Below are 27718 nucleotides of genomic sequence, written 5' to 3'. Positions count from 1 at the left end.
GTGTCTGCCATCCGCCCTGCGGTAATCGTATGGGTGGTGTCTGCCATCCGTCCTGCGGTAATCGTATGGGTGGTGTCTGCCATCCGTCCTGCGGTAATCGTATGGGTGGTGTCTGCCATCCGCCCTGCGGTAATCGTATGGGTGGTGTCTGCCATCCGCCCTGCGGTAATCGTATGGGTGGTGTCTGCCATCCGTCCTGCGGTAATCGTATGGGTGGTGTCTGCCATCCGCCCTGCGGTAAATGTATGGGTGGTGTCTGCCATCCGCCCTGCGGTAATCGTATGGGTGGTGTCTGCCATCCGTCCTGCGGTAATCGTATGGGTGGTGTCTGCCATCCGTCCTGCGGTAATCGTATGGGTGGTGTCTGCCATCCGCCCTGCGGTAATCGTATGGGTGGAGTCTGCCATCCGTCCTGCGGTAATCGTATGGGTGGTGTCTGCCATCCGTCCTGCGGTAATCGTATGGGTGGTGTCTGCCATCCGCCCTGCGGTAATCGTATGGGTGGTGTCTGCCATCCGCCCTGCGGTAATCGTATGGGTGGTGTCTGCCATCCGCCCTGCGGTAATCGTATGGGTGGTGTCTGCCATCCGCCCTGCGGTAATCGTATGGGTGGTGTCTGCCATCCGTCCTGCGGTAATCGTATGGGTGGTGTCTGCCATCCGTCCTGCGGTAATCGTATGGGTGGTGTCTGCCATCCGTCCTGCGGTAATCGTATGGGTGGTGTCTGCCATCCGTCCTGCGGTAATCGTATGGGTGGTGTCTGCCATCCGTCCTGCGGTAATCGTATGGGTGGTGTCTGCCATCCGTCCTGCGGTAATCGTATGGGTGGTGTCTGCCATCCGTCCTGCGGTAATCGTAAGGGTGGTGTCTGCCATCCGTCCTGCGGTAATCGTATAGGTGGTGTCTGCCATCCGCCCTGCGGTAATCGTATGGGTGGTGTCTGCCATCCGCCCTGCAGTACTCTGGGGGGTGGTGAGGGTCTGCTGTCCGCTCTGACGCACTCTGGGTGGGGGGTCTGCCATCTGGCCGCATCTCCGATATCTCCACCATTTCATAATTTTCTACCAACACTATTAATTGTAATTCCTCCATCTTGTCGGTGAGGTGTGACGACACAACTTCTAATCTTAATTAGCCAGACGTCTAGAAGTGTTAGGACATGAGAAATACACTATTATCTTTGTGTTGACTTTTGAATGTGTTTTTCTTTGGTGGGTCACGACAGACTAATATTTGTAAAACCCTGAATGTTGACATTTGAGTTGATATTTAGTGAAACATATTGAATGGAGGACAGAGAATCAGGGTTGGGGAACAATGATGATTGTTAATGTGCTAATTATATATTGTACTAGGCCAGCTAGTTTATTCATTTACAGAGCAGGGGGATACAAACTATGCAAATTGATTAAATACTCAATGAGACAGGAGCCCTGCACCTTCCCCCCTGACCTGTGAATGATGACCTGAGCCACAGATGTACATATAAACAGTAGTGTTGAGCGAGCACTAAAATGCTCGGGTGCTGGAAGCTCGGGCCGAGCTTACCGTGATACTCCGGTGCTCGACCCGAGCAACGAGCCCAATGTTAGTCGATGGGAGACCCGAGCATTTTTGCGGCGGCATTTTGTGAAATATGTTAAGGAACTTCCTTTCCAGGGTAAAGACTTGTGTATAAGGTAAAATAAATAACCAAAAACAAAAATATTCCTCCACACCTTGAGCTATGTTCACAAGTAGCATTTTTTATGCGTTTTTGCACTTTTGCATTGCTTTCAACGGTGACAAATGCATTCACCGGGAAATGTCATTTTAACATTTTATAATCTTATCTGGCCATGTGGTGTGTGACTCATCATCAGACACATGCATACAGTGCTGAAAAGACATGGGAACAGCATGGGGAAGACCCCTGGAAGCATCTCTGACACCCAGGTTACTGCCTAAAAGTATGCCCATCAGAAGTGATCCTTGCCGCATCAGAAGATGCAGACTTGCAACTATCCCCGTGCAAGTCCTTGTCCCAGGGCAGTGTTCAATTGTACCTCTCCCATTCCTTGCAATGCAAGCGCAAGTATGCAGCCAACCACCCACCCACCCGCAGGCTGCAATGCCATACTGCTAGCTTGCTTGCATTTGAAATGGGGCCTTTTAGTTTGGAGGAGGCCGAAGCTGGCCACTACCTCATGGTTGCGTCGGCGGCGAGGTCTCTCTATACTCAGTCCCCAGCTGCCCCTATTTCTCCTGTCAACTTCCCCCATACTTTTCTTAGCCCGGCCTGCTTTAGGGCAGCATTGGATGAGCCCACCAGAGAACCAGACTCCTCCGGTGGACCCTGACTTCTCCATCAGGGGAGTTGAGAGTGCCAAGGTGAGGAGCATGATGATGATGATAGAAGTTAGCATCTGCTTTGTTTTCTTGGAATGCAAGTGTAAGTGTGCAGCCTGCCACCCACCCACCCCCAGACTGCAATACCATACTGCTAGCTTGCTTGCACTTGAAATGAGGCCTTTTAGGCTTGTGGAGGCGGAATCTGGCCACCATGTCATGGCTGTGTCGGGGGCCTGGTATCCATACTCAGACCCCAGCCACCCCGTGTCCACACTCGGTCCTCAGCCAACAGGGGGCGGCCGGGTGTCCATACTCGTCCCCAGCCGCCCCTATTTGTCCCGGTGCGCCTTATACACAAGCGCGCATACCAAAACATTACCCGTGCCCTCCCCAGTGCATTTAGTGGGAAGGACAGCCTAACCACAAACACGTGGACCAGTGAATGTGGCCAAGGATGGTCCATGTCACTGACGCCTTCACACTGGGTTAATATTGTGGAAGCCGGGACACAGTTGGACACTGGGATGCAACACGTCCTCCAGACATAGAGGACTGCGGGTCCTGGGTCAATCAGGCTTCAACACAAAGTTCAGAAGGTAGACAGCAGCAGTGGTCGGCCTCCTACACAACGAGTAAATTATTCATGATCATGAGGCCATCCATCTCCTTAGCTTTCTGTTCCTTGGAATGCAAGCGCATGTATGTAGTAGCGGCTAGGCCTGAGGTGGTCAGCGCTTTGGCGCATATCCTACCTCCTCAGAGGATTGCTGGATGTTTTCCTGCTACTATCCCAGTTCTATGACTCCCGTTAAAGCTTGGATACCCAATAATTAAAAGGCACAGAGGAATCACGGAGGACGCTGGTACGGTAGGCAAGGTACTTCCTCACTATCTTTTGAAACTTTCCACTCCTTGTGAGAGCACCCCGCGCCTCAGGGCCTGTAAGCTGGGCGGGTCTCAGAAAACTGTCCCAGAACGTTGACAGTGTTCCCCTGCCTCTGCTGGATTGGAGTTGTGTCTCTCTCGCATGTACTCCTTGGTTGGGCAACGAACTGTGACCTCTGCCGCTAGCGTGTTCAGATGGGAATTTTTTTAACAGTTCTGCAGCAAGGGCTTTCTGGTACTGGCCCATTTTTGTAGACCTCTCCACCTCAGGAATAAGAGAGTGAAAGTTCTCCTTGTAGCGTGGGTCTAAAAGTGTCACCAACCAGTAATGACTGTCACCCAACGCGAGGGTCACCATTAAGGCAGTGTAACATAACGTCAGCCATGCGTGCCAGACTGGTAACGGGCAAGACTTCTGTGCCCTCACCAAGATGACGACTGACCATGCTCTCCTCCTCCTCCTCCCCCCTGTCCTCAGGCCACCCACGCTGAACCGACGGTATGACATTTGTGCAGGTACTACAGTCTACAGCGCATGATACCAGCTCCTGTTCTTCCTCCTCCTCCTCATTGTCCCCCAATGCACATTGGGATGAGATGAGGCTGGGCTGTGTGTAATTGCCCGCTACGGCTTCTTGATCCATCTCTTCATACTCTGGCTGCAATGCCTCCTCTTTAATTCTCTGCAGAGAGCGTTGCAAAAGACAGACAAGTGGGATGCTGACGCTAATGATGGCATCATTGCCACTCACCATCTTGATGGACTACTCAAAGTTTGTCAAGATGGTACATATGTCAGACATCCAGGTCCACTCCTGAGGTCTTATGTGTGGAGTCTGACCTGCATATCGACGGCCTTGTTGCAGCTGGTACTACACAACTGCTCTCTTCTGCTCACAAATCCTTTGCAACATGTGGAGGGTAGAGTTCCAACGTGTGGGGACATCACACACCAGTCGGTGTGCCGGAAGCTGCAAACGCTGCTGCAACACAGCAAGGGCGGAGGAAGCTATAGCCTACTTGCGAAAATGAGCTGACAGGCGGCGTACTTTGACGAGCAGATCTGGCAACTCGGGGTACGATTTAAGAAATCGCTGAACCACGAGGTTAAGCACATGAGCCAGGCATGGTACGTGTGAGATCTCGCCTCAGAGCCGCCACCAGGTTACGGCCATTGTCACACACGACCATGCCTGGATGTTGGTTCAGCGGTCTCAGCCACAGATCTGCCTGCTCTTTCACAGCTGTCCACAAGTCACAAGCAGTGTGAGGTTTATCACCTAAGCTTACGAGTTTCAGCACAGCCTGTTGCCGCTTGGCTGAGGCAGTACTGCAATGCTTCCAGCTTGTAACTGATGTGGTGATATCTGAGATGGAGGCTGAACATGAGGAGGAGGAGGAGGATGATGCGCAGGAGCTGTACACTGTGGGGGCAACTCTGACTGACATAGGGCCCGCAATCCTCGGTGTGGGGAGGATGTGTTCCGTCCCAAGGTCCGACTGGGTCCCGGCTTCCACTATGTTTACCCAGTGTGCCGTCAGGGAGATGTACCGTCCCTGGCCACAAGCACTTGTCCACGTGTCCGTTGTCAGGTGGACTCTCCCAGTAACTGCATTGTTGAGGGCATGGCAGATGTTTTGGGACACGTGCTTGTGTAGTGCGGGGATGGCACACCAGGCAAAATAGTGTCGGCTGGGGACCGAGTACCGAGGGACGGCCACCGCCATAAGGTTGCGGAAGGATTCCGTCTCCACCAGCCTAAAAGGCAGCATTTCCAACGCAAGCAGTCGTGAAATGTGCGAATTTAGGACTGTGGCCTGTGGGGCGTTGGCTGCGAATTTGCGCTTTCGTTCAAAGGTCTGGGATATGGACAATTGAACGCTGCAGTGGGACGTGGACGTTGATCCTGTTTCTTGAGAAACTGCCATAACAAGTGAAGACTGAGAGGAGGGGGCATCGTAACATGCAGTATGGACAGAGGATTGCCTTGCACACACAACAGGGGGTTCTATTGCATGCACAACAGTGGAAGAAGCAGTGGTGACACCCGCTGACACTGGTCGTGGACTCTGGGGTTCGGCCCACAAAGTCGTGTGCTTTGCTGCCATGTGCCTGATCATGCTGATGGTGGTCAGACTGGTCCTTTTGCCACCCCTGCTGATGCTGGCATGGCAGGTGGAACATATGGCCTTTTTGGGGTTATCAGCAGAGTCTTTAAAAAAATTCCAGACTCTGGAAGACCTACCGCTTGTACTGGCAACGTCCCTCGTGTTGGTGTTACGGGGAACGGTTGCCCTCCTTCTGTGTGTGGCCACCACACTGCTTCTTCCTGCCTGTTGGGGTACTCTGCCTCCCTCCCCCTGTGTGCTGCTGGCCTCGCTCTGCGTGTCTTCCTGCCACGTTGGGTCAGATACTAAATCATCCACCACCTCCTCCTCTTCCACTTGCGCACCACGATCCTCCTCACTTTCTGGCAATTGTGTCTCGTCATCGTCCACCTCTTGTGACAAATTGCCAGCGTCGACTTCCTGTGGCCGTGGCTGTTCAAATATTTGGCCATCGCTACATGGGATCTCCTCTTCCACCACTTCAAGCGTATCAGGCGAGGGGCACAAATATGGAAATGGACCAGTGAACAGCTCTTCAGAGTGTCCAGGTGTGGGATCAGTTGCTGTCTGACGACACTTGGCCTGGTGGGAGGAAGGAGCATCAGGGTGAGGAGGAGTATGCGGTCGAGACTCATGGCTACTAACACTTGACCGTGTGGAAGACAGACCGGAGATGGTGGTGCCCAGGTGACTGGAAGTATTATCTTATATCCAATTAATAACCTGTTCACACTGATCAGTTCTCAATACTGGTGTTGTAGTGTGCTTCCCTAGTAATTCGGTCAAGAAGTGGGAGCGAGAAGATGTGGCTGTTGGTTGTGACACATTTTCACCTTGGCCACGGCCCCGTCCTCTACACGCACCATCACCAGAACGTCTAGTTCCACGTCCCTTGCCACGCGCCTTGCCCATTGTAAATGAAGTAAAATAGCTTACACTCGCACTATCAATGGCAAAAGGGTAATAAGAAGTAGATTAGAACCGTGGAAGAGGAAAACCACAGTTCTAGTTCTCTGGCCTACACCAGACTCTTTTAAACAGATATATTTGTGTCTGAACAGTCACAGACACACTCAATTTTTTTTTTTTTTTTTTGGGGGGGGTGAGAGAATACCAAAAGGTTAATAAGACGGGTATTTGTACAGTCTGACTGAGGAGAAAAAAAGAGGATTTAGATGAAAAAAAAGGATTTTTCCTGGCCCCTGAGACCGGGGGATAAGTCCAGCAATTTGACCAACAGGAGCACACAGGACTGTAATGCAGCGTTTGCTGGTATAACCACTGTGTCTCCGATACAGCCTGCCTGCCTGGTATCTGGGATGGATATTAGTCCTGAGAAGGACTGTTTGATCTGGCAGCCTTTACAGACCCTACACTACCTATTTTGCAGGATATATCTCTCCCTAACTCAGCAGCGCTGTCTCTACACTGTCTGATCCGGAGCGACTGTGTCCAAGATGGCGGCGCCCGGTTTTAAATACTCGAGGTGACGCTGTGCGGCCAGCCAATCACTGTAATGCCCACAACCAACATGGCTGCAGCATTACAGTGACTGGCTGGCAATCCCTGCATGTTCATTGGCTCTGTAAAGAGCGCCAAACGTGCAGGGCGGAGACCCGAGCTCCCGCCCGAGTAACCCAGAAATGCTCGGTGCTCGCCGAACATCCCGCGTAGTGAGATGCTCAGGCGAGTACCGAGCAGTGTCGAGCATGCTCGCTCAACACTAATAAACAGGGATTTCTTTTGTGCTGCTAAGAGTATCAGAGAGCCTCTTCAGGAAAGCAGCTTGGTAGCATGGCTCCAACTTGAGGGACACAGATTTGGATTCTACAGGATGCCAGCCTAAGGGCACACTGCCTTGGCTGGAAGGATACAGATCTGCTCCATTAACAATCACTGACCCTATGGAGACATTTGGGGAAACCAGGATTGAGACCCTCCGTTCACCTGGTTCCATGGATATTATCTGAGATGCCAGGTTGGGACCATCCAGTTGCCTGGTTCCATGGAGACATTTGGGGAAAGCCAGGATTGTGATCCTCCGGTCATCTGGTCCCATGGATATGTTTGGGTTAGCAAGATTGGGACCATCCGGTCACCTGGATCCATGGATATGTTCAGAGAAAACCAGGGTGCAATCTTCGTGGCTCCTGGCCACATACCTCAACGGACTGTCAACCTCCTAAGCTTGCCGCTACCTCCTCTCTGTGGGTGCCTGCCAACAGCGGGGGGGCCACTGGTTGAGGTATGTGGCCCTGGAAGTCCCAAAGTCACTGTTGCTCTATTCCCGGCGGACCAGCGAAAGGGTGAGACTGTAATTTTGCATCATCTTGGGTATTTGCTGGGACTGGTGGTTCAATAAATTATTGCCACACTGTTTAACCCTCAGCCTGTGTTGTCTGTGTAGTATTATGCCCACAGAAGACTCAGTCTCTTCACATGAGGCTTCTGGCATTAGTGTACATGCACACTATGTATATTTCTCTGTACCTCTATTCCTGCTTAGTGTATGGACAGTCCTGTATTTCGTACTATCCAAACTCCCCTCGACTTAAGACCTTTGTCCCTGCTGCTGAAAAACATCCCCACAGCATGATGCTGCCACCACGTTTCACTGTGGGGATGGTGTTTTTGGGATAATGAGCTGTGTTGGTTTTGCACCCGACATAGCGTTTACCTAGATCAGTGTTTCTCAACTCCAGTCCTCAGGACCCCGTTTTCAGGATTTCCTTAGTATTGCACAGGTGATGGAAGTTCTCTCACCTGTGCAATACTAAGGAGATCCTGAAAACATGATCTGTTGTGGGATCCTGAGGACTGGAGTTGAGAAACACTGACCGAGATGGTCAGAAAGTTAAATTTTGTTCTCTGACATTTGTGGAATCTCCCACGTTTATTGGCAAACTCAAAATGAGCCTTATCATTTTTGTAAGTAAAGGCTTTTTTCTGGCCACTCTTCCATAAAGGCCACCTCTATAGCGTGTACGGCTAATTGTGGTCGTACGGAAAGATACTCCAGTCTCTGCTTGAGAACTCTGCAGCTCCTTCAGGGTTACCTTTGGTCTTCTGTGCAGCCTCTCTGATTAATACCCTCCTTGCCCGGGCTGAGAGTTTTGGTGGGCGCCCTCTCTTGGCAGGTTTGTTGTGGTACCGTGTTCTTTCCATTTGATGATAATGGATTCGATGGTGCTCCCGGGGAATCATCAGAGAGTGGGAGATTTTTTTTTTATATAACCCAACCCTGACTTGTACTTCTCAACAACTGGCCCTGACTTGTTTGGAGATCTCCTTGGTCTTCATGGTGGTGGGTGAAGATCTCCTTGGTCTTCATGGTGGTGGGTGGAGATCTCCTTGGTCTTCATGGTGGTGGGTGGAGATCTCCTTGGTCTTCATGGTGGTGGGTGGAGATCTCCTTGGTCTTCATGGTGGTGGGTGGAGATCTCCTTGGTCTTCATGGTGGTGGGTGGAGATCTCCTTGGTCTTCATGGTGTTTGGTTTGTGGTGCCTCTTGTTAACCGTGTTGCAGCCTCTGAGGCCTTTCAGAAAATGTATATACTGACAGACGTGTGACATTAGATTGTACACTGGTGGACTTCCTGTCCCTAAGCATGGGACTTATGAAGCACCTAAAAATTTCTGGTGCAAGCAATTCCCTTCATCACAAAAGGGGTGAATACATCTGCACATACTAATTTTTAGTTCTTTGATCCCATGAATGTAATTTCTGCAGATATTTCCTCACTGCACCGGCTTAGATTACTTAGAGCTGATGGATCACACACATCAGATTACAGGAATATTTACACACAGGTCGTAATGTAACAAAATAGGGAAAAAGCCCAGGGGGTGAATACTTTCACAAGATGCCGTAGCAGAGCGGAGTCAGTGTGCAGAGCACAGCAGCGTGGTGAATGCTCTGACCCCTGTGGTGACAGTAGTAATACAATACCAGGCCCCTGCCCTGGACCGGCCGCCCCTGCCAAACACTGAATGTGGGTGATGGGGAAATGGAAAGTCGGAGCTCAGCTCTAGACTACAACAAAATGGTGCTTGGCTCTCCCACCGCTGACCGGACAGCCCAGAGAGCACATCTGGTCACTGCGGGAAGCAGCCGCAATGTAGGAGATGCAGGAGACACCGACCACAGTCCCCTCTATCCACCATAAGTGTGGGACTCAGACACAAAGACATTACTATTACATTGAGTGTGGGGCATCCAAGTCTGATCGGACGGGTCCCGGCCAGAAACACTTACTTGCAGAACTGGCCGTCAACCTGTAGTGGCCGAGGCTCAGCCCTGCGCATCCGCCTCCTATTGATTACCTGTAGTGGCCGAGGCTCAGCGCTGCGCATCCGTCTCCTATTGATTACCTGTAGTGGCCGAGGCTCAGCGCTGCACATCCGCTTCCTACTGATTGCCTGTAGTGGCCGAGGCTCAGCCCTGCACATCCGTCTCCTATTGATTACCTGTAGTGGCCGAGGCTCAGCCCTGCGCATCCGCTTCCTACTGATTGCCTGTAGTGGCCGAGGCTCAGCCCTGCGCATCCGTCTCCTATTGATTACCTGTAGTGGCCGAGGCTCAGCCCTGCGCATCCGCTTCCTACTGATTGCCTGTAGTGGCCGAGGCTCAGCCCTGCGCATCCGTCTCCTATTGATTACCTCTAGTGGCCGAGGCTCAGCGCTGTGCATCCGTCTCCTATTGATTACCTGTAGTGGCCGAGGCTCAGCCCTGCGCATCCGCCTCCTATTGATTACCTGTAGTGGCCGAGGCTCAGCGCTGCGCATCAGTCTCCTATTGATTACCTGTAGTGGCCGAGGCTCAGCCCTGCGCATCCGTCTCCTACTGATTACCTGTAGTGGCCGAGGCTTAAACTGCCCCTTCTAATCAATAGGAAGCGGATGTGCAGCGCCTCGGCCACTACAGGTAATCAATAGGAGACGGATGCACAGCGCTGAGCCTCGGTCACTACAGGTAATCAATAGGAGGCGGATGCGCAGGGCTGAGCCTCGGCCACTACAGGTAATCAATAGTAGGCGGATGCGCAGGGCTGAGCCTCGGCCAGTACAGGCAATCAATAGGAGGAGGATGCGCAGCGCTGAGCCTCGGCCACTACAGGTAATCAATAGGAGGAGGATGCGCAGCACTGAGCCTCGGCCACTACAGGTAATCAATAGGAAGCGGATGCGCAGCACTGAGCCTCGGCCACTACAGGTAATCAATAGGAGGCGGATGCGCAGCGCTGAGCCTCGGCCACTACAGGCAATCAATAGGAAGGAGATGCGCAGGGCTGAGCCCCGGACACTACAGGCAATCAATAGGAAGCGGATGCGCAGCACTAAGCCTCGGCCACTACAGGTAATCAATAGGAGGCGGATGCACAGGGCTGAGCCTCGGCCACTACAGGCAATCAATAGGAAGCGGATGCGCAGGGCTGAGCCTCGGCCACTACAGGCAATCAATAGGAAGCGGATGCGCAGGGCTGAGCCTCGGCCACTACAGGTAATCAATAGGAGGAGGATGCGCAGCGTTGAGCCTCGGCCACTACAGGTAATCAATAGGAGGAGGATGCGCAGCGTTGAGCCTCGGCCACTACAGGTAATCAATAGGAAGCGGATGCGCAGCGCTGAGCCTCGGCCACTACCAGTAATCAATAGGAAGCGGATGCTCAGGGCTGAGCCTCGGCCACTACAGGTAATCAATAGGAGGCGGATGCGCAGCGCTGAGCCTCGGCCACTACAGGTAATCAATAGGAGACGGATGCGCAGGGCTGAGCCTCGGCCACTACCGGTAATCAATCGGAAGCGGATGCTCAAGGCTGAGCCTCGGCCACTACAGCTAATCAATAGGAAGCGGATGCGCAGGGCTGAGCCTCGGCCACTACAGGTAATCAATAGGAGGCGGATGCGCAGGGCTGAGCCTCGGCCACTACAGGTAATCAATACGAAGCGGATGCGCAGGGCCGAGCCTTGGCCACTACAGGCAATCAATAGGAAGCGGATGCTCAAGGCTGAGCCTCGGCCACTACAGCTAATCAATAGGAAGCGGATGCACAGCGCTGAGCCTCGGCCACTACAGGTAATCAATAGGAGACGGATGCGCAGGGCTGAGCCTCGGCCACTACCGGTAATCAATCGGAAGCGGATGCTCAAGGCTGAGCCTCGGCCACTACAGCTAATCAATAGGAAGCGGATGCGCAGGGCTGAGCCTCGGCCACTACAGGTAATCAATAGGAGGCGGATGCGCAGGGCTGAGCCTCGGCCACTACAGGTAATCAATAGGAAGCGGATGCGCAGGGCTGAGCCTCGGCCACTACAGGTAATCAATAGGAAGCGGATGCGCAGGGCTGAGCCTCGGCCACTACAGGTAATCAATAGGAAGCGGATGCACAGGGCTGAGCCTCGGCCACTACAGCTAATCAATAGGAAGCGGATGCGCAGGGCTGAGCCTCGGCCACTACAGGCAATCAATAGGAAGCGGATGCGCAGGGCTGAGCCTCGGCCAGTACAGGCAATCAATAGGAGGAGGATGCGCAGCGCTGAGCCTCGGCCACTACAGGTAATCAATAGGAGGAGGATGCGCAGCGTTGAGCCTCGGCCACTACAGGTAATCAATAGGAAGCGGATGCGCAGCGCTGAGCCTCGGCCACTACCAGTAATCAATAGGAAGCGGATGCTCAGGGCTGAGCCTCGGCCACTACAGGTAATCAATAGGAGACGGATGCGCAGCGCTGAGCCTCGGCCACTACAGGTAATCAATAGGAGACGGATGCGCAGGGCTGAGCCTCGGCCACTACCGGTAATCAATCGGAAGCGGATGCTCAAGGCTGAGCCTCGGCCACTACAGCTAATCAATAGGAAGCGGATGCGCAGGGCTGAGCCTCGGCCACTACAGGTAATCAATAGGAGGCGGATGCGCAGGGCTGAGCCTCGGCCACTACAGGTAATCAATAGGAAGCGGATGCGCAGGGCTGAGCCTTGGCCACTACAGGCAATCAATAGGAAGCGGATGCTCAAGGCTGAGCCTCGGCCACTACAGCTAATCAATAGGAAGCGGATGCACAGCGCTGAGCCTCGGCCACTACAGGTAATCAATAGGAGACGGATGCGCAGGGCTGAGCCTCGGCCACTACCGGTAATCAATCGGAAGCGGATGCTCAAGGCTGAGCCTCGGCCACTACAGCTAATCAATAGGAAGCGGATGCGCAGGGCTGAGCCTCGGCCACTACAGGTAATCAATAGGAGGCGGATGCGCAGGGCTGAGCCTCGGCCACTACAGGTAATCAATAGGAAGCGGATGCGCAGGGCTGAGCCTTGGCCACTACAGGCAATCAATAGGAAGCGGATGCTCAAGGCTGAGCCTCGGCCACTACAGCTAATCAATAGGAAGCGGATGCACAGGGCTGAGCCTCGGCCACTACAGGTAATCAATAGGAGGCGGATGCGCAGGGCTGAGCCTTGGCCACTACAGGTAATCAATAGGAAGCAGATGCGCAGCGCTGAGCCTCGGCCACTACAGGTAATCAATAGGAAGCGGATGCGCAGGGCTGAGCCTTGGCCACTACAGGCAATCAATAGGAAGCGGGTGCGCTGGGCTGAGCCTCGGCCACTACAGGCAATCAATAGGAAGCGGGTGCGCAGGGCTGAGCCTCGGCCACTACAGGTAATCAATAGGAAGCGGATGCGCAGCGCTGAGCCTCGGCCACTACAGGTAATCAATAAGAAGCGGATGCGCAGGGCTGAGCCTTGGCCACTACAGGTGATCAATAGGAGGCGGATGCGCAGGGCTGAGCCTCGGCCACTACAGGCAATCAATAGGAAGCGGATGCGCAGCGCTGAGCCTCGGCCACTACAGGTAATCAATAGGAAGCGGATGCGCAGGGCTGAGCCTCGGCCACTACAGGTAATCAATAGGAGGCGGATGTGTAGGACCCTGCAGCAGCCACTACAAGTAGACGGCCAGCTCCGCAAGCAAATTCTTTCGGCCGGCAGCCACCGATAAAAGCTAATCGGCGTGGGACAGGTTCCCGGCCGATCAGACATTGATGTAAAAGTAGTGGACAACCTCCAGCAAATTAAAATGGCCGTCCCCAGTGCCCACAATATTAATAAATTAATGTCAACAAACTTTTAATTTTGTATTAAGAATAATTGATTATCTAATATAAAAATTGCAATATTCCCTTTCAATAGTTGCTTTTCCTTAGCTGTAACATTCAGCTCTGTGGTTTGTTCTACACATACACTGCTATCACTGTATCTGAATATAAAAATAACGGCATTTGAACAAGCGCAGGGCTCGGACAGTCAGAGCAGGGGCATGAGGATCGGGTGGTGATGCAGGGTCACATGCCATTGTGATTCTACAGGACTGATAACAGCAGCTGGGCAGGAGCTAAAGGGGGGAGAGCAAATAAGGGCTATATAGAAATTAATTGGTGACTGGAGAGAGCGGGCTGGGAGGTTAGGAGTTAACCCGTCCTGGAATGTAACTGCTGGCACTAGAGGCAGAGTTCCATGGAAACCAGCTGTGGACTATGCAAGATAAAAGCTCTCTGCAGGAAAAGAACCACAGTTGCCATTTACTTGCTTTTTGTAACTAAAGCAATTTAAACATATGATAACTCCTTTATGTGCGACAGGAATGTCTTTCTTGGGTGTAGGTCTGGGAAAGCCTGGCCTTAGAAAGATCAGCGACTGGTCAGGATTGAAAACGACACAAAAATCCCCGACCTCCCCTGCACCTGAGGTGACAACACAACTATTACACACGACACCCCCCATACTGCGAGGTCCGACTGACCGGTCACATGACTGCGGGATTCTGGATCCTCTGCCGTACAGATGAGCAGAGACTTCATCCTGTGAATTAACCCCCTCCCACCTCCCCCCATGGCCGAGCACAAGTGAGACATTCCTCTGTTGGTGTAAAGCCGGACCCTGGAAACGCGGCTGTGTGACGGGGGCCGCAGGAGATCAGCCGAGAGATGTACGAGTCCTGACCACAGCTGCAGTACAAGTCCCAGCGGACACAGGAGGTGACGGGGCTGTGATCAGCGTGTGAACTGCCGCCCATCGCTCCGGCCGCCCTTATTCACATGCTTGTAGATCTTGGCTTTCTGCAGATTTTTAGACTTTTGGTATCCGAATCCGCCACCTCCGCCGCGTTTCTGGAGCTTCTTCCCTCCGCTGCTGTTAACATCTGAGAATATGGAGTAAAGGAAAAGGAAGCGGGAAAACCAGCAGACACCAACCGGCGGCACGGGGAGCGCGGCGGCACAGGCAGGTTTTAGGCGCGCAGTAGGACAGAGCACAGTGCACCTGCCCGCGACATTCCTGCGCCGGTGCGAGATTTTGTTTGGTGATGTGCAGGACGCGTCGTCCACACCAATCGCAGCGGGAGGAGAGACCGGCGCCGCTGCAATGGCGCTCATCGGACCGTCCAGGTTTGCGGACCTCGCTGGAGCACTTACAGACGGTTTTGGACATATCCAGGGGCGTCAGGACATAGAGGCTAGTTTGTGGGATCAGGAGACGAGGACGGCGGTGGGATTCGGTCATACACTAATAAACTGCTGCCCCTTCCCCCAGAGTCGCCTTGACACGACCCCCCTTCATTTAGTGATTAAAGGATACTGAGGTCAACGAACGGCGGGATCCGGAACCCAAAGGACAGACAGACTTTTGGCAAATCCAAGGTGTTGACGTCGAATATCTGCTTGTGGGAGTGCGAGTCGTACGCCCGGATATAAGCCTTGTACGCCTCCTGCGCTGACTTGTGCAGATAGTAATTCTTCTCTATCAGTTTCTCCAGCTGCAATAAGAAATCACCATCATCCTCCTCCTCCTCCTCCTCCTCCTCCTCCTCTCAACAGACCAGTGGGGGGTGCGGGACTGACACGTGGGAACATGGGCGAGTTATGGAGGCTCCATACCTGAGACTGGATATCTGAGATCTTACTCCAGGAGAACTCGAACTCACTGAGCGGCACCTGGAACATACGAGGGATGTGAGCAGTGGAGGCGGGGGCTTGGGGGGGAGGAGGGGCAGGGAGGAGGGGGCTTGGGGAGGTGGGCCAAGGAGGTGGGAGCCTGGGGGAGGCGGGGCAGGGAGGCGGGGCCCAGGAGGCAGGGGCCAAGGAGGTGGGAGCAGGGAGGCGGGGGCCAGGGAGGCGGGAGCTTTTGGGGGGAGGCAGGGAGGTGGGGGCCAGGGAGGTGGGGCCCGGGAGGTGGGGCCAGGGAGGTGGGGCCCGGGAGGTGGGGGCCAGGGAGGTGGGGGCTCACCTTGGCTTGTTTTAGATATCGCAGGAAGCCCAGCTCCTCGGGACGTAGTATCAGTAAAGCGTGACCCCGGCCATCAATTCCCCGGGCCGTGCGGCCCACCCTGTGGATATATTCCTGTAGAGTACATCCAGTCACCACTCATCCTCCGCGTCCCCTCCACAATAACACACAATGGTGGGACACTCACCTTGGGGTCATCAGGGGGGTCGTACTGCACAATCCAGTCCACCTCTGGGATGTCCAGTCCTCGAGCGGCAACGTCCGTGCACAGGAGGATCCCCGAGTCTGCGTTACAGAACTGGAAGAAGGTGGTGGTCCGCCTCGTCTGCTTCTGCTTTCCCTGGAGGAAAAGTGGAAGGACCAAGACTTATACACCATGCACAGGAAGGGGGGAGGGGAGGTATATACACACACCATGCACAGGAAGGGGGGAGGGGAGGTATATACACACCATGCACAGGAAGGGGGGAGGGGAGGTATATACACACCATGCACGGGAAGGGGGGAGGGGAGGTATATACACACCATGCACGGGAAGGGGGGAGGGGAGGTATACACACACCATGCACGGGAAGGGGGGAGGGGAGGTATATACACACCATGCACGGGAAGGGGGGAGGGGAGGTATATACACACACCATGCACGGGAAGAGGGGAGGGGAGGTATATATACACACACCATGCACAGGAAGGGGGGAGGGGAGGTATATACACACACCATGCACAGGAAGGGGGGAGGGGAGGTATATACACACACCATGCACGGGAAGGGGGGAGGGGAGGTATATACACACACCATGCACGGGAAGGGGGGAGGGGAGGTATATACACACACCATGCACGGGAAGGGGGGAGGGGAGGTATATACACACACCATGCACGGGAAGGGGGGAGGGGAGGTATATACACACACCATGCACGGGAAGGGGGGGAGGTATATACACACACCATGCACGGGAAGGGGGGGAGGGGAGGTATATACACACACCATGCACGGGAAGGGGGGAGGGGAGGTATATACACACACCATGCACGGGAAGGGGGGAGGGGAGGTATATACACACACCATGCACGGGAAGGGGGGAGGGGAGGTATATATACACACACCATGCACAGGAAGGGGGGAGGGGAGGTATATACACACACCATGCACAGGAAGGGGGGAGGGGAGGTATATACACACACCATGCACAGGAAGGGGGGAGGGGAGGTATATATACACACACCATGCACAGGAAGGGGGGAGGGGAGGTATATACACACACCATGCACGGGAAGGGGGGAGGGGAGGTATATACACACACCATGCACGGGAAGGGGGGAGGGGAGGTATATACACACACCATGCACGGGAAGGGGGGAGGGGAGGTATATACACACCATGCACAGGAAGGGGGGAGGGGAGGTATATATACACACACCATGCACAGGAAGGGGGGAGGGGAGGTATATACACACACCATGCACAGGAAGGGGGGAGGGGAGGTATATACACACACCATGCACAGGAAGAGGGGAGGGGAGGTATATACACACACCATGCACAGGAAGGGGGGAGGGGAGGTATATACACACACCATGCACGGGAAGGGGGGAGGGGAGGTATATACACACACCATGCACGGGAAGGGGGGAGGGGAGGTATATACACACCATGCACAGGAAGGGGGGAGGGGAGGTATATACACACCATGCACGGGAAGGGGGGAGGGGAGGTATATACACACACCATGCACGGGAAGGGGGGAGGGGAGGTATATACACACACCATGCACGGGAAGAGGGGAGGGGAGGTATATACACACACCATGCACGGGAAGGGGGGAGGGGAGGTATATATACACACACCATGCACAGGAAGGGGGGAGGGGAGGTATATACACACCATGCACGGGAAGAGGGGAGGGGAGGTATATACACACACCATGCACGGGAAGGGGGGAGGGGAGGTATATACACACACCATGCACAGGAAGGGGAGGTATATACACACACCATGCACAGGAAGAGGGGAGGGGAGGTATATATACACACCATGCACGGGAAGAGGGGAGGGGAGGTATATACACACACCATGCACGGGAAGAGGGGAGGGGAGGTATATACACACACCATGCACGGGAAGGGGGGAGGGGAGGTATATACACACCATGCACAGGAAGGGGGGAGGGGAGGTATATACACACACCATGCACAGGAAGGGGGGAGGGGAGGTATATACACACACCATGCACGGGAAGGGGGGATGGGAGGTATATACACACACCATGCACGGGAAGGGGGGAGGGGAGGTATATACACACCATGCACGGGAAGAGGGGAGGGGAGGTATATACACACACCATGCACGGGAAGGGGGGAGGGGAGGTATATACACACCATGCACGGGAAGGGGGGAGGGGAGGTATATACACACACCATGCACGGGAAGAGGGGAGGGGAGGTATATACACACACCATGCACGGGAAGGGGGGAGGGGAGGTATATACACACACCATGCACGGGAAGGGGGGAGGGGAGGTATATACACACACCATGCACGGGAAGGGGGGAGGGGAGGTGTATACACACCATGCACGGGAAGGGGGGAGGGGAGGTATATACACACCATGCACAGGAAGGGGGGAGGGGAGGTGTATACACACACCATGCACGGGGAGGGGGGAGGGGAGGTATATACACACACCATGCACAGGAAGGGGGGAGGGGAGGTATATACACACACCATGCACAGGAAGGGGGGAGGGGAGGTATATACACACCATGCACGGGAAGGGGGGAGGGGTGGTATATACACACACCATGCACGGGAAGAGGGGAGGGGAGGTATATACACGCACCATGCACGGGAAGAGGGGAGGGGAGGTATATACACGCACCATGCACGGGAAGAGGGGAGGGGAGGTATATACACGCACCATGCACGGGAAGAGGGGAGGGGAGGTATATACACACACCATGCACGGGAAGAGGGGAGGGGAGGTATATACACACCATGCACGGGAAGGGGGGAGGGGAGGTATATACACACCATGCACGGGAAGAGGGGAGGGGCGGTATATACACACACCATGCACGGGAAGAGGGGAGGGGAGGTATATACACGCACCATGCACGGGAAGAGGGGAGGGGCGGTATATACACACACCATGCACAGGAAGGGGGGAGGGGAGGTATATATACACACCATGCACGGGAAGGGGGGAGGGGAGGTATATACACACACCATGCACGGGAAGAGGGGAGGGGAGGTATATACACGCACCATGCACGGGAAGGGGGGAGGGGAGGTATATACACACACCATGCACAGGAAGGGGGGAGGGGAGGTATATACACACCATGCACAGGAAGGGGGGAGGGGAGGTATATACACACACCATGCACGGGAAGAGGGGAGGGGAGGTATATACACACACCATGCACAGGAAGGGGGGAGGGGAGGTATATACACACACCATGCACGGGAAGGGGGGAGGGGAGGTATATATACACACCATGCACAGGAAGGGGGGAGGGGAGGTATATACACACACCATGCACGGGAAGGGGGGAGGGGAGGTATATACACACACCATGCACGGGAAGGGGGGAGGGGAGGTATATACACACACCATGCACAGGAAGAGGGGAGGGGAGGTATATACACACACCATGCACAGGAAGGGGGGAGGGGAGGTATATACACACACCATGCACGGGAAGGGGGGAGGGGAGGTATATACACACACCATGCACGGGAAGGGGGGAGGGGAGGTATATATACACACCATGCACGGGAAGAGGGGAGGGGAGGTATATACACACACCATGCACGGGAAGAGGGGAGGGGAGGTATATACACGCACCATGCACGGGAAGAGGGGAGGGGAGGTATATACACACCATGCACGGGAAGAGGGGAGGGGAGGTATATACACGCACCATGCACGGGAAGAGGGGAGGGGAGGTATATACACGCACCATGCACAGGAAGGGGGGAGGGGAGGTATATACACACCATGCACAGGAAGGGGGGAGGGGAGGTATATACACACACCATGCACGGGAAGAGGGGAGGGGAGGTATATACACACCATGCACGGAAAGGGGGAGGGGAGGTATATACACACCATGCACGGGAAGGGGGGGGGGGGAGGTATATACACACACCATGCACGGGAAGGGGGGAGGGGAGGTATATACACACACCATGCACGGGAAGAGGGGAGGGGAGGTATATACACACCATGCACGGGAAGGGGGGAGGGGAGGTATATACACACCATGCACGGGAAGGGGGGAGGGGAGGTATATACACACCATGCACGGGAAGAGGGGAGGGGAGGTATATACACACACCATGCACGGGAAGAGGGGAGGGGAGGTATATACACACACCATGCACGGGAAGAGGGGAGGGGAGGTATATATACACACACCATGCACGGGAAGGGGGGAGGGGAGGTATATACACACCATGCACGGGAAGGGGGGAGGGGAGGTATATACACACACCATGCACGGGAAGAGGGGAGGGGAGGTATATACACACCATGCACGGAAAGGGGGGAGGGGAGGTATATACACACCATGCACGGGAAGGGGGGGGGGGGGGAGGTATATACACACACCATGCACGGGAAGGGGGGAGGGGAGGTATATACACACACCATGCACGGGAAGAGGGGAGGGGAGGTATATACACACACCATGCACGGGAAGAGGGGAGGGGAGGTATATACACACACCATGCACGGGAAGGGGGGAGGGGAGGTATATACACACACCATGCACGGGAAGGGGGGAGGGGAGGTATATACACACACCATGCACGGGAAGGGGGGAGGGGAGGTATATACACACACCATGCACGGGAAGAGGGGAGGGGAGGTATATATACACACACCATGCACGGGAAGGGGGGAGGGGAGGTATATATACACACACACCATGCACGGGAAGAGGGGAGGGGAGGTATATACACACACCATGCACGGGAAGGGGGGAGGGGAGGTATATACACACACCATGCACGGGAAGAGGGGAGGGGAGGTATATATACACACACCATGCACGGGAAGGGGGGAGGGGAGGTATATACACACACCATGCACGGGAAGAGGGGAGGGGAGGTATATACACACACCATGCACGGGAAGGGGGGAGGGGAGGTATATACACACACCATGCACGGGAAGGGGGGAGGGGAGGTATATACACACACCATGCACGGGAAGAGGGGAGGGGAGGTATATACACACACCATGCACGGGAAGAGGGGAGGGGAGGTATATACACACCATGCACGGGAAGAGGGGAGGGGAGGTATATACACGCACCATGCACGGGAAGAGGGGAGGGGAGGTATATACACACACCATGCACGGGAAGGGGGGAGGGGAGGTATATACACACACCATGCACGGGAAGAGGGGAGGGGAGGTATATATACACACACCATGCACGGGAAGGGGGGAGGGGAGGTATATACACGCACCATGCACGGGAAGAGGGGAGGGGAGGTATATACACACCATGCACGGGAAGGGGGGAGGGGAGGTATATACACACACCATGCACAGGAAGGGGGGAGGGGTGGTATATACACACACCATGCACGGGAAGGGGGGAGGGGTGGTATATACACACACCATGCACAGGAAGGGGGGAGGGGAGGTATATACACACACCATGCACGGGAAGGGGGGAGGGGTGGTATATACACACACCATGCACGGGAAGGGGGGAGGGGAGGTATATACACACACCATGCACGGGAAGGGGGGAGGGGAGGTATATACACACACCATGCACGGGAAGGGGGGAGGGGAGGTATATACACACACCATGCACGGGAAGGGGGGAGGGGAGGTATATACACACACCATGCACAGGAAGGGGGGAGGGGAGGTATATACACACACCATGCACGGGAAGGGGGGAGGGGTGGTATATACACACACCATGCACGGGAAGGGGGGAGGGGAGGTATATACACACACCATGCACGGGAAGGGGGGAGGGGAGGTATATACACACACCATGCACGGGAAGGGGGGAGGGGAGGTATATACACACACCATGCACGGGAAGAGGGAAGGGGAGGTATATACACACACCATGCACGGGAAGAGGGGAGGGGAGGTATATACACACACCATGCACGGGAAGGGGGGAGGGGAGGTATATACACACACCATGCACGGGAAGGGGGGAGGGGAGGTATATACACACACCATGCACAGGAAGGGGGGAGGGGAGGTATATACACACACCATGCACGGGAAGGGGGGAGGGGAGGTATATACACACCATGCACAGGAAGGGGAGGTATATACACACCATGCACAGGAAGGGGGGAGGGGAGGTATATACACACACCATGCACGGGAAGGGGGGGAGGGGAGGTATATACACACCATGCACAGGAAGGGGAGGTATATACACACCATGCACAGGAAGGGGGGAGGGGAGGTATATACACGCACCATGCACAGGAAGGGGGGAGGGGAGGTATATACACACACCATGCACGGGAAGGGGGGAGGGGAGGTATATACACACACCATGCACGGGAAGGGGGGAGGGGAGGTATATACACACACCATGCACGGGAAGGGGGGAGGGGAGGTATATACACACACCATGCACGGGAAGGGGGGAGGGGAGGTATATACACACACACCATGCACGGGAAGGGGGGAGGGGAGGTATATACACACACCATGCACGGGAAGGGGGGAGGGGTGGTATATACACACACCATACACGGGAAGGGGGGAGGGGTGGTATATACACACACCATGCACGGGAAGGGGGGAGGGGTGGTATATACACACACCATGCACGGGAAGGGGAGGTATATACACACCATGCACAGGAAGGGGGGAGGGGAGGTATATACACACTATGCACGGGAAGAGGGGAGGGGAGGTATATACACACACCATGCACGGGAAGGGGGGAGGGGAGGTATATACACACACCATGCACGGGAAGGGGGGAGGGGAGGTATATACACACACCATGCACGGGAAGGGGGGAGGGGAGGTATATACACACCATGCACGGGAAGGGGGGAGGGGAGGTATATACACACCATGCACAGGAAGGGGGGAGGGGAGGTATATACACCAGGCACACGGATAGGGTGGGGTTTCCACAACATGAGCCATGTAAACCACCCCCGACTCACATGAATGGCCATCACCGGGAGGTCAATGTAGTTCAGGAGCTCATAGTGGAACTTCACCGACATGCAGGACGAGAAGAAAACCATCATCTTCTTCTTCCGATTCTTCTTCAGGAAGGTGAAAAGCAGCAAGAAACGCTTCTCTGAGGGGCAAACTACGTAACCCTGAGCCAGGGACACAAAATGTAATGTCAGGGGTCCGCTCAGTCCTGGTGTCCCCGCAGATAAAACCCCCTCACCCCACACAATTGACCATTTTTTCCTTCTGTTTACTTTACAGAAAATAACAATAAATGACCATTGTTCTGTTCTAATAAACAGCAGTGTCTGCATTCGTCTTTACAATATGTCTCTTTTTGAGGATTTATCATTCCTGTGAATCACTAACCTAATATTTAGTTGTATACTCAGTTTTTTAGAGCTGCGTCACATCTACGTTGCATAGAGTCAACCATCTTCCGGCCCCTATCAGCTGTTATTCCAGCCCAGGAGGCTTTCACTACATCCCAAATTTTTTTGGCATTTGTTGACTTTGCCTCAGAAACGGCATTTTCGATGTCACCCCAAAAGTATCCTATCGGATTAAGGTCCGGGGATTGGGCCGGCCGCTCCATAACCTCAATTTTGTTGGAGTGGAGCCAAGATTTTGCTGGTTTACTGTTGTGTTTAGGGTCGTTGTCTTGGTGAAACACCCATTTCAAGGGCATATCCTCTTCAGCGTAAGGCAACATGACCTCTTCAAGTATTTTAATATCTGCAAACTGGTCCATGACCCCTGGTATGCGGTAAATAGGTCCGGCACCATAGTAAGAGAAACATGCCCATATCATGATGCTTCCACCATGCTTCACTGTCTGCAGGGTGTAATGTGGCTGAATGCAGAGTTTGGGGGTTGTCTGACAAACTGTCTGTGGCAATTGGACCCAAGATGATCAATTTTACTTTCATCCGTCCACAACATGTTTCTCCGGTCCTCTTCAGCCCAGTTGATGTGTTCTTTGGCAAATTGTATCCGCTTCAGTAAATGTCTTTCTATTAACAGTGGGACTTTGCGGGGACTTCTTGGTAAGAGATTAGCTTCACACAGGCGTCTTCTCACTGTCACAGTCCTCACAGGTAACTGGAGACTGTCTGTGATCATCCTGGAGCTGATCTTTGACTGAGCCTTTGCCATTCTGGCTATTCTTCATCCATTCGGATGGTAGTCTTCCGTTTTCTTCCACGTCTCTCTGGTTTTCCATTATAAACCATTGGAGATCATTTTAGCTAAACAGCCGTTCATTGTCTGCACTTCTTTATAAGTTTTACCCTCGCCAATCAACTTTCTAAGCAAAGTATGCTGTTCTTCTGAACAATGTCTGGAACTCCCCATATTTCTCAGGCTTTCAAGGAGAAATGCATGTCCAACATGTGGTCACCCTTATATAAGGGCCCCCTGATTCACAGCTGTTTCCTCACAGAATGATTGACCTCCACACTGATTATATTGAACACTCCCCGTACAATTAATTACTCAGATACACAGAGTCAGAAACCTGCAGATGATGAATGCTGAGTCTGGGGGACTTCTTACAATCTACGGCACCGGCTGGTGAATTGTCTGACATGTGGTGATAGACTCTATACCACAACCAGTGATTGATCCGGTCAGTCATATTGGACGGCGGGTATTGTGGACACTTCTGTATTTCTTTTGGGATGAATTGTACTTTTAAATGACACCAATCATTTTACCACATAATGTGGAGAACACGAGAGAGGGGAGATGGGAACCGCAACTCAGGCACAGTGTTGGTTTTTTTGGATTTTGTTTTCATCATTATTCAGCGGCAAGCAGTCACGAACAGGGGGGGGGGAAATCACCAGCGGGGGCAACAGAGGCGATTGGGGGGGGGGGGCGTAAATCACCAGTTGGGGGCAACAGAGGACATGGGGGGAGGAATCACCGGTCGGGGGGTAAATCACCAGTTGGGGGGAGGAATCACCGGTCGGGGGGTAAATCACCAGTTGGCGGCAACAGAGGCGATGGGGGGAGGAATCACTGGTCAGAGGGTAAATCACCAGTTGGGGGCAACAGAGGCGATGGGAGGGGGGGGGGGGGGGGGGAATCACTGGTCGGAGGGTAAATCACCAGTTGGCGGCAACAGAGGGGATGGGGGGAGGAATCACTGGTCGGAGGGTAAATCACCAGTTGGCGGCAACAGAGGCGATGGGGGGAGGAATCACCGGTCGGGGGGTAAATCACCAGTTGGTGGGAGGGACCACCGATCGGGGGGTAAATCACCAGTTGGGGGCAACAGAGGCGATGGGGGGGGAAGAACCACCGATCGGGGGGGTAAATCACCAGTTGGGGGGAACAGAGGCGATGGGGGGAGGAATCACTGGTCGGAGGGTAAATCACCAGTTGGCGGCAACAGAGGGGATGGGGGGAGGAATCACTGGTCGGAGGGTAAATCACCAGTTGGGGGCAACAGAGGCGATGGGGGGAGGAATCACTGGTCGGAGGGTAAATCACCAGTTGGCGGCAACAGAGGGGATGGGGGGGGAGGAATCACTGGTCGGAGGGTAAATCACCAGTTGGGGGCAACAGAGGCGATGGGGGGGGGGGGGGGGGGGGGGAATCACTGGTCGGAGGGTAAATCACCAGTTGGCAGCAATAGAGGCGATGGGGGGAGGAATCACCGGTCGGGGGGTAAATCACCAGTTGGCGGCAACAGAGGGGATAGGGGGAGGAATCACCAGTTGGGGGCCATCACCTGATACCGGGATTTCCATCTCTTTTCAGTCTCTTTGAGTATGACGATAGGTTACACTATTAACTCTTCTCTGTCTGGAGCTTCTTCCGCTGCAATACGTCAGAAATAAAACAGACCCGACATCCAGCGACCCCATGACCCTGATGGCCGCCGCTCCTCACCTGCTCCAGCCCCTCCACAGTCGCGGTGTCCTTGTTGTCATCCACACCCACATACAGCGGCTCCTTCTTGAGGGAGATCCGGGCCAGGTCCTCCACCTTGCGTGTCTGGGTGGCAGAGAACAGCATGGTCTGCCTGCGCTCTGTGAGGGAAGAGACAAAAGTCGGCCATATGCAACTACACACTAGAGCGCACCGCCACACCCAATCCGCAGCAGAGCGCCCCCCAGTGGTGCCACCGTCACTTACTGGGCAGGAGGTTGATGATTTGCTTCATTTCCTGCTCAAATCCGACCTCAAGGATGCGATCGGCCTCGTCGATCACCAGACACTGCAGGTTCTTGTACATGAAGCCGGGCGTGTTCTGCGGAAGGGCAGAGCGATGAAGATGGCGGCACATTGAGACCTCCGCTGCTCCGGCACAACCCTGCGCCCCCTCACCTGCATGTGGTCCAGCAGCCGCCCCGGAGTCGCCACCACAATGTTAATCCCATTGGCGAGTTTCTGAGCTTCTGCCGAACGATTGCTGCCGCCCATTATCAGCCCGTAGGTGTGAACATGGTGCGCCATCAGCTCCTTCAGGACCCCGTATGTCTGCATGGCGAGCTCCCGCGTGGGGGACAAGATGAGGACCCCCGTACCTGCAGCAAGAAAATGATGGATTAACACCACCGCTGCACCAGATCATTGGACACATCCGTCAAGTGGCACGAGGGAGAGGGGGGGAAAGAGGCACGAGGGAGAGGGGGGGAAAGAGGCCAGGGGGGTGGGGAAAGAGGCCAGGGGGGTGGGGAGGAGAGGAAAAGGCGAGGGGAGGAGGCTACAACACGCAGCAGATCACAACTCTCACCATTCCGGGGCATAAACTTCAGCTTGTAGACCAATTCTATGGCCGGGATGAGGAAGGCGAGAGTCTTACCACTACCGGTGCGGGCAGCGGCCATGACATCCCTACAACACAGAGAAAGCGCAGTTATACCAGGCACGGCCCCAATCTCCTCATGCACTTGTCTCCCCCCTGTCACATCCGCAGCAGATAGGCGGGGGCGGGGGGGTGTCTGTGTCTCACCGGCCCTCCAGCAGGGGTCGCACAGTCTTATGCTGAATCTCCATCATGTGGGTGAACCCCATCTCCGTCACGGCCCTCAGCGTGTTCTCATTCACGAGGTCGGTGAGAGACGAGAATGCCGCATCCTCGAACGCCCCTAAATACAGAGAGGAGAAAGTCACACGACCACCGGCCCCCGACACAGCAGAGCCACAAAGGGGTGGAAGAGTTGGGATCGCTCACCCGTCAGCCCCATGGGAAGTCCAGGCTCCTCCTCCTCGCCCGTCTCTGTGCCACTCACCGCCGGCTCCTCCTCTTCTGTCTCTGGGCCACTCACCGCCGGCTCCTCCTCTTCCTCGCCCGTCTCTGGGCCACTCACCGCCGGCTCCTCCTCTTCCTCGCCCGTCTCTGGGCCACTCACTACCGGCTTCTCATTCTTTGGTCTTTTTGCATCTAATCAGAAGAGACAATCGGTCACATGACTGTCGGGCCGGGTCATGTGTGGCGCCGTTATAGCGGCGAATCCTGTGGGTGGTACATGACGGCAGCGCCACAGATAATGGCTGCCATCCCTGGAGAAGGTCAATGCTCCGACCAGACAGCACGATAGCGTGAGGCCGACAATCACATGAGTGAGGCCGCCACCCGCGGGAACTGACCCCGCTTACCAGCCCCCACACATGGGACCTTCCTGGCTCACCGGCCACCACCAGCAGGAACTCCCCACTAGCAGGACCGCCCCCCGCCCGCCAGTTTCCTCCCACCTGGATATGAGATGTGACCACGTGACCGTGGGAACTCACCCCGCTCACCGGCTGCCACCAGCTTCTTTTTCTTCTTCCACTTTGTTCCCATGGGGGTCTCTGGATTCTCTTCCACATCCCCAGTAATTAGGGCTGCACGAGTCTCCTCCAGATCCTCCCCGATCACCTCATCTGGTAAAAAACAGATCCTGGCGGTGAGCGAACGATCACA

General features: G+C 54.6%; 2 protein-coding genes across 2 annotated transcripts in view; both read right to left on the bottom strand.

Annotated features, from left to right (window-relative positions):
• LOC141161317 (kalirin-like) overlaps positions 1-27718 on the bottom strand; it is a 621825-nt gene that overhangs the window by 516023 nt on the left and 78084 nt on the right. The window lies entirely within an intron of this gene.
• The window catches only part of LOC141162712 (ATP-dependent RNA helicase DDX18-like), a 38450-nt gene continuing 24179 nt past the window's right edge, over positions 13448-27718 (bottom strand). The window contains exons 2-14 of the mRNA XM_073649079.1: positions 27547-27678; positions 26987-27196; positions 26765-26900; positions 26546-26646; positions 26137-26336; positions 25945-26059; positions 25699-25838; positions 22785-22946; positions 15794-15946; positions 15607-15720; positions 15258-15314; positions 14959-15136; positions 13448-14524 (exon numbers count right to left, since the gene is read on the bottom strand). Coding sequence (XP_073505180.1) covers positions 14376-14524; positions 14959-15136; positions 15258-15314; positions 15607-15720; positions 15794-15946; positions 22785-22946; positions 25699-25838; positions 25945-26059; positions 26137-26336; positions 26546-26646; positions 26765-26900; positions 26987-27196; positions 27547-27678 — 1847 coding nt within the window. The 3' untranslated portion in view covers positions 13448-14375. The remainder of the gene's footprint in view (positions 14525-14958; positions 15137-15257; positions 15315-15606; positions 15721-15793; positions 15947-22784; positions 22947-25698; positions 25839-25944; positions 26060-26136; positions 26337-26545; positions 26647-26764; positions 26901-26986; positions 27197-27546; positions 27679-27718) is intronic.

The sequence above is a fragment of the Phyllobates terribilis genome, unplaced genomic scaffold (genome assembly GCF_046119375.1).
Source record: "Phyllobates terribilis strain yellow unplaced genomic scaffold, ASM4611937v1 Scaffold_9__5_contigs__length_417890890, whole genome shotgun sequence".
Classification (NCBI taxonomy): domain Eukaryota; kingdom Metazoa; phylum Chordata; class Amphibia; order Anura; family Dendrobatidae; genus Phyllobates; species Phyllobates terribilis.
Note: the sequence above shows the minus strand (reverse complement) of the source record. Positions and strands in the feature narration are given on the sequence as shown.